We start from the raw sequence: 8351 nt of genomic DNA, 5'->3' as shown, positions 1-8351 counted from the left end.
GAAAAACAGAAGATTTCTTTGACTTCAGCAATTATTATTCAGTCAATCTTACTACTTCTGTTTCAATGAAGTGGTCTCTTTCACAAAACTGTAGTAAGGGAGCAAGGCACAAACTGATTTTGTCACACTACTTCCTCCACCAAAACTATCAGATCCCATGATTTCCACTATATGAAGTGCAGAGAAAATTGGAATGACGCAGAATTCAGCTCCTTTTGCCCTTCACAAAAATACTGAAAGAGATTCAAAAGTGCAAAGAATTCCCTAAAAAAAAGTTAATTAGATCATCAAATTTTCTCCAGACTTTACACTAGGGATGGTCTAAAGTTAACAAAACTTGTATTGAAAGAAAGACAACAGCAAAAGGGCAACTGTCTTTCATTTTCATTAAGAGGCAAGGTGTTTTTCTAACAAAATGCTACTGTAGAGCAATAGCAGGAGAGCAGAGTTTAAGCAACCCATTTCCAGTCCTACTGCAGATTCCATCAGCTAGAAACACAACTGACATACAGGAACCCCGTTAATGTTTTTCTTTTTGAATATTTTCCTCTCCAAAATATTAACAGTGCTGATAAAGGAGTCTTTAGCAATATGTTCCAATTAAAATACAAAAGTTTTCAGGAAGTACAGGCTTTCCTTATTTCCTGGTGACTAAAACAGGGCATTAAAACAAAAGGTGTCAAACTCTATTTGCTCCTTCATTCCTCCAGTCCTACTTCTTCAGCTGCAGTGATGCATATGGCTTCCCAATATCTAAATATCTCAGGAATTCCCAAATGAGAAAAATTCTCTCTGATTTTCTAGGTTACTATTGTAACTACTTCAGCCACGTTTCACCCTCAGATCAGAATGCAGACAGCCCAACCTCTTGTTGCATCTTTCTCATCCATTCATTTCTGAAATGCAAAACGTTTTCATAGCCATTGTTTAAGTTGCCAACTTCTTCTCACTGAACTTTAAAAAAACCCAAACAAACAATGTCTTAGTCTCGAACTGCAGATTCTCATTTGCTACCCTACTAACAAAATCGTTTTCAAGACAGAAGAACTCCAGGGGACTTCTTTCAGAGGAGCAACAAGATCAACCTCCTTTCCCTTCTCAAGTAGGCTGACAACAACAATCTAACAAGATCAGTGAAACTGAAGACATATTGCATCAAAACAAAGTAAAACTCATAGGTCAAACCTGAGTCCTATCATCAGCATTTGTCCTGGTTTGACCACACCACGACAGCATTCTGGTTTAACTTTGAACAAGGCTTCAAGAAAATAAGTCAGCCAAGAGATGGTTTTCCTAAGCCCTGCCTCTGACGATGCTTTTTTCTTGAGTCTACATGCTGCTATGTTTAGGAATTTTACTCCTAAACTTCTTCCTAGTTTTTTCATCTTCCCAGTTTCAGACTTCTGTAACTAGACACCAAGTGTCAGAATAAGCAGGAAGAGTAGTAAAGCAGAGGGAAAAGCAAAGTAACTTACTCCAGCAAATGTATGAGTAACAATGTTACCTAAAACAGTTCCAAGTAGAAATAAATGATGACACAGAAAGCATGTAGCAGAGGGAAGGAAGGAAAAACACCAGAAGTTCACTTTGTAGCAACCAAAAATGAGAGCTTGTGGCCAAGCACTGAGGCTGCAGTAGTGAAATGAAAGACAAGAACCTCTTCTCTCTTTCTCACTACAGTTGGAAATTTCAGGTTCATCACAGGCCACACAGCTAGCAATACAAAACTACAGTTATTTTACAAAATTTAGGGACCATCAGCCAAAAGACAGAATTATGCTTTTCCTATGCATCTACAATGCAAAGGAGCTACACTATCGCAGTCCCCTTGCTACATTTTTATTGCTGTTATGGCTGGTAGCTTTCACTGGTCATCAGCAGCAAAGTCACCATTCCAAGCACTGTGTGTAGAAAGCACCATCCTGGAAAGAGAAAACTGAGTAAGAGGGGGAAATAAAATACAGAATATAGTTTAGAGACAAATATATAAAAATGAAGATAGTTTTAAGGAAAATTCAGCAAACCAAGAATCAAGACATTAATATATATGGGAAAAAAAAACACAAATAAACAACAACAAACAAGAGAGCAAAGCTAGCACCAGTGAATAGAAGGAGATATGCAAAATGTAAGTTTTACTAGGGATCGCTCAACAGAGGAAATGCAGCACGAGGTATTTATTTGTTAATTTCTCTTTGATAAACACAATTTCTGCTACCTAAGTCTTTTTAAATTGTCATTGTCAGCTCTGAATCAAGGTCCATGATACTGGTTTTGCAGTTAAATCTTACAATAATTATATCATCACATAATTGCTTTATTCCAATAACTTATGTTTTGTCCATGTATCTTAAGACAGTGGTTGCAAAACAAATAGAGCCAAAACCTGCATTCAACTCCAATCCTCAGAGATGGAAGATTTATCAACTCTCTGAAGCACCCAAGCTATATACGATTGGTTATTAGGCAGCCCAAAAATAACTTTGTATGGATTTAGCAACAAGCTATTACCCTCAATATCCACTAAATTTAGCCATACAATGTGCCACAAATATGTATAAACAGTAATATTTCACAATACTGATCCCACAGTGGAAAAGAGCGGAGCACAAATATTGCAGAATTTACTATTGTAAATTTTATACTGCACAGAAACATTTTTCGGGTGTTACTGTTTTTGTACTTTTACTGAAAATAATTAGTTTCATAAATTGCAAAATTATACAAATATTTTAAAGGCAAGTATGCACTTCCTGCCAATAAAAGATAAAAAACCTAATTTTTTTAATCCACATTTTTAAATAATTCTAGTAACAACGCATACAGGAAAGCTTGGCTAAGAGCAATGTTTGTATTTATTCTGTAGAAAGAAGACTAATATGAAGATGGTTACATCTCACACACATGTGAAATTTTATGCAGAAGTTCCTTCCATCACAAAGGTACAAGTACGACAAAGGTGAATACAAACATCACTCTTTACAGTACCGAAGCGTAATGATGTGTAGTGCCTAACAACCTTCCAGTCAGGTTAATTCTCCCCGTTTGCCCCCAGCAAGTACTCCACACTAAGGGATCGGAACGAATTTGGTATACAAAGAGATTTGCTAACATTTGTTCAGCACAAGCCAGAAAACACACCCTTAAAAACAGAAGGAAAAAAAAAAAAAAAAAAGAGACCACCACATTCCAGTTCAGTACTGGAAGTGTAATGCAAGTGTTCTTTTTGAGGGAAGAAACAATAACCTGCAAGTTTTGGGTGTGTTTTTTTAATAGCACGCTGGAAATAGTACCTAATAATCCCAAATAAAGTCTCATCCAAATTGTAGGGGTTTTTGCTCTTGTTTTTGAAATAGAGAACAGGAAGACTATTGCTAGCTGATGTTATCTGCCCAGTTTACATATTGTGTGCTCTCCATTCTCAGGTTCCACTGACTCCAACCTGTAAGAATTATGCAACACACATGTAAAGCTGCAAAATTTACACTATGAGGCACTGATCAGACAACAATAGTGCTCCAACATTCATATAGGAAAAATTAATGGGAAACTTCCAGTTTTCATTTCTTGACAGTGTAAAAAAAAAAAAATGCCCATTTTCTCCAATGCACTCAACACACATTAATGGCCACACAGATAGTATTTTTCATTTTTACATCATCTTCCTTTTGACCCTTCAAAAGCAACCAAAAAGTGGTGAATTGCCCTGTGAGATGGAACAACAGTTATTTCAAACTGTGTAAAAGGATACAAAAACATTAGTAAATTTACCCATGTTTGCCCCTACAAAGCCTAGAAGCAGACATATACTTCCTGCCTTCACAATAACAGTATAAAAAGTCTTTCCTTTTACCTCGTAGAGCATATAAAACCAAATACCTTCTATCCTGACTTCTCCCCAAATAGTCTTCCAGTATCTGCAAACACCTACTTCTAACTCCCCACTTTTCATTATATATATTGTATTGTATCAATATAAACCAGAGTGCTGAGCCAGGTATTTGAAAGGACTGTGAAGTAACCCAGTCACCTGAAATCCAAAGCAAGGACTGTACAAAATAAGGTTTCCCAAAGTCTAACAGGGGAAAAAGCTTCCTCCACGCTGAAAAAAAAAAATAAATAAAAATCCATCCAGATAATAAATATACCAAGTTAAAGTGCTGTTGTTCTGATAACTAACCTATTTTAGTGAGCTGTTTCCATTCCAGAACTGCAACAAGGGCCATGTATCTGTACTTCCTTCATTACCTAACTTAGATCAAGCAGATAAATAGACTGGGGTCTCAGAAAAATAACAGGGTGGTTTTGTTCAAAGCATTATCTGCCCATTATGGGACAACCAGTAGAGAGCTAGAGCCATTAAAGACACAAGAAAACAGAAACAAAAGGAAGATATGTATCTTTAAATACATCAGCTTTGCAGGACTGTGTTGTACTTGCGAGAGCTAATAGCTTAAGTCTTAAACGTGGGCCCATACTTGCAGATATGTGCAGTTTTACTGCTGTTTCATTTGTTTTGTCAGTGAGAGGCACAGGGGGTGTGTGTGAACATATATCAGTCTTTGTATGAGACCACAGAATAATTCAAGTTGGAAGGGACCTCATAAAGCCTTTATTCGAACCTCGCACTCAAAGCAGGGTCAGCTATGGGATCACACCAGGTTTTCCAGGGTTTTATCCAGCCCAGTCTTGAAAACTTCCAATGTTGGACACTCCAGAAACTCTTTGGACAACCTGATCCACTACTTGACTGTCCCATGGGGAACAAGATTCTCCTTGTACCTAGCCTGAATCTCTTGTTTCAACTTGTACCTACTGTCTCTTGTCCTCCAACCACACCCTACTGTGGAGAGCTCAGCTAAGTCTTCTTGATGACATCCCTGTACGTATTGGAAGGCTGAAAGCGGGCCTCCTGAAGCCTTCTGCAAGCTAAACAAGCCTAGTTTCCTTGATGTCTCTTCACAGGTCGTATGCTTCACAGGCCCCCGATCATTCCATATATATTTAATAATTTTCTATTATCAGTGAATCCCATCTCATTTACTATCTGCTGACAGATGATTACACTGATTTTGATTAGAGCTGCATTTCATAGTTTGCTTAAGTGAATTTAGATATAACAAGCAGTACAAACTCACTATGGAAGATAACCTCCCCTGCAACAATATACTGGTTTTCACTTCATAAAGAAGCAATTGCAGTTACCTCCACAATAAAGCAAAAATAAACACGCTCATTGACAGCCTGTCTTTGCTGATCAGTTTGATCAGGCTTTCCTCTATTCAGTAACCATACATACCAAGTGACACCAGTGACCCAAACACTGTCTTCAAAAAAATTCCTCATTTAAAAGTACAAGGGTTTTAAGCAATAAATAGTCAAGGAACACAATGCCCTCTCCAAAGTTTCCAGAATTCAAACAGAACACCAGATTCCATAAGAGGAATTTCAGCAACTGCTACACGGATGAGAATTTAAGACCTGCAGACGTGCTTCAGAAAGCAAAAACACAGAGCAGAACTTCACTTTATTTTTTTTTTCCCATCCTCTAGATGACTTTCTTGATTAACACATTAACTGATCACGAACACTGGATCTTTAAGTGACAGCAGGCTTTCAGAAAAATGGAGAAAGAATTAAAACCCTTTCAAAAGCTATTTTTTAGTAAGTGTTCTCAATTTGTTGCTTGTAGAAAGACTGAGCTAAGCAATACTACTGCTCTTCAATTTTGGTTTTGTTAAAAAATATAGAGATTTCATGTAACTTCAGCAACTTTATTTTCTTTGAAGTATATTCTATTTCTGCATGCAGATGAGGAGAATGCTTACAGCTTATATATAGAAAGAATTTTAAAAACATCCACCACACCCTTATGTAACAGAAAGCTAAGGGGGGGGAAAAAAAAAGCCACACAGACTATTATTTCAGCCCATATCACCCTAATAGTAACATGACAGAAGGATTTCTCTAATAAACTATTTGGCTATGTGCATAAGTATTCTTGCATGTGAGAGTCCCGTTTTCAGTGTTGCTGTAACTGCAAAATTTTAATATTAACTTTCTGCTCCTGTATATGGCATCATGGAAGTTTACATGCATATAAACTTGATTTATTCTAGCTGGTGGTCCAGTTGATTAATCAGTTCCTAGAAAGCTCGTTATAATTCTAGTCTGCCTGAAAATACCAAGCAACTCAGCTGCAGAGCTTGAGACATATCTGACAAGTCCAAACCTAGACAAGAACTCCACAACAGACATGCAACCCTCCCCTGTGAAAAGGCTGGGCAGATCTCATACAAGCTATACACTGGATATTCAGTAATTTACTTTTTTTTTAATACAATTAAGCTGAACCTATTTTTACATATTAACTTTTTTTATCCAGTCACATTAACCAATTATCTGTCGTCACAGGAGATGCTATAAAAAGTTCTATTTAAATTATTTTATTTTTCTAGCACTATTCAGACATTTTCATGATCTTGGCATTCAGTTACAGAATCAGTATGTTGAAAACCCACTCTACAGCAACAGATAAGAACAAGGGACTGTTCTGTAAACCATATTTTCCTTTAGAGACCGTTCACTATAACACTTTTGCTATAATTAAAATCAAAGCTCTACAGATAAAAAAGTTTAACCCAACTTTTTATATAGAGCGTATAACTACTGCAGTAAACATGTACATAATAGACAGACTTTTATATTACAAGCTGGATTTAGCAGGATCAGATATTTACATGAATGTGCTTAGTTCTCCAGGAATGCAACAGAAAAGCTGGTTCACGCTTCTACACTTCCTAGCCCTAATTAATCAGGGAGAAGCTAAGAAAAACTTCTGGGTAGAAGTATCAACTGCCTGTGTCACCTACTTTAACAAAACCAGGGATTTTTTTCAAATTGAAGTAGTATGGACACCATACATCATGAAATTACCCCACTTGCATTAATAAAATTTTGACTAACAATTTATTTCAAAAGAACAACTCCTTTCACAATACACATGCCATATAGCGTGGCCCACGTGCCCACACATTTCCATTTCATAGTCTTGACTCTTACTCATGATATGACTGGGTGGTATACTTCATTCCTCCAACTGTTTGATACAAATACAATTGTACTTACCTATTCCATGAACTTTGATTAAGGATGTTTTCTTTTTTTAAGAATCAGTTTTGTGAACCTATGAAGTGTGATAACTGATTACAAAACAAATTCACTTGCAGGCCTAAACTAAAACAAAAGAAGTCTTCAGTCACAGAAGGCTGCCACATTAACACACCAATCATCTCACATGTGACACTGCATTCCACGCTAGTCTGGAAATGCTCTTCGGGTACTACTGCTGCATAAGCAACTAAAAGCAAACAAATGAAAACCCATAGAAAAATGTAATTTGATTTCTTAAGACAGAATATTTTCCTAAGAGATAATAGTTTTAACAGACTTATTATGTGGAAATTCATAAAATTCACATGTGAAACAGTCAATTAATAGGTTCAGTCAGTTTTATAATTAGACATCAAAGCATACAATATACACAAAAAAATTTTGCTCTTAGAAATACTGCACAATGTCTTCCATACCATTTTTGTAAATAGTCCAGTGCCTCCAAACGAGCACCAATCTCAAATGTGATTCCAGGACGATTTGGAGGCTTTTTACTCATCTTGATATTTTCTTTTTTTCACTACCTTTGGAGGAAAAAAAAAAAAAAAAGTCATATAAAGTCATATAAAACACATGATGTTGTCTAAAACATGTCACTTGACAGCAAATATATTCCAGAGGGTGGAAAGAGAGACAAAATTTCTATCCTGGCTTTCCACTAACTGCTTAGTTTTCACAAGTATAGTCAAGGCCCAAAGAAGGCATTAAACAAATGCACATATTTTTATTCAGGTTTCTTTCCCTTAAAAAAAGTCATCAACTTAAAGTCAAAAAATAAAAAAAAAATCTGGTGCTTATCTCTGGAGCTGTACTACAATGTTATTTCTTGACATCCCTTTGAAGCATAATTTTAACCATTACCTAGAGTCTGTGTGCTCTCTCCTCTGCAGTGGAAAAGGTCAAACCCAAGAAAAACGTACCTTACTGAGAATAGAAATTTAAAGGCAAACATGGTCTAAAGGACCAGTAAGATGCAATCAGCAAAACCAAAACCAAACAGACATAAAAGCCGCCTTCAGCCTTGCTGCGCGCTCTGGAGTCTCATTCATTGCTCTAAGTTTCGTTGACAAGTACCTTTTAATCGGTTTTGGTAATAATTCAGTCACTATCAAAAAAATAAATCACTCCTCTGTCCGACTACTGCCGCTATTACCCTGACTTTCCGGTGTACCGCCTCT

The 8351-nt window shown here is 36.6% G+C and overlaps 1 protein-coding gene across 1 annotated transcript in view; it reads right to left on the bottom strand.

Annotated features, from left to right (window-relative positions):
* Positions 1-7698, bottom strand: part of PHF20L1 (PHD finger protein 20-like 1) — a 55127-nt gene extending 47429 nt beyond the window's left edge. The window contains exon 1 of the mRNA XM_009881020.1: positions 7590-7698. Within this exon, the coding sequence (XP_009879322.1) occupies positions 7590-7672 (83 nt within the window). The 5' untranslated portion in view covers positions 7673-7698. The remainder of the gene's footprint in view (positions 1-7589) is intronic.
* Between the last annotated feature and the right edge of the window lie 653 nt (positions 7699-8351).

This window comes from Charadrius vociferus, unplaced genomic scaffold, assembly GCF_000708025.1.
Source record: "Charadrius vociferus isolate BGI_N301 unplaced genomic scaffold, ASM70802v2 scaffold2, whole genome shotgun sequence".
Classification (NCBI taxonomy): Eukaryota; Metazoa; Chordata; class Aves; order Charadriiformes; family Charadriidae; genus Charadrius; species Charadrius vociferus.
Note: the sequence above shows the minus strand (reverse complement) of the source record. Positions and strands in the feature narration are given on the sequence as shown.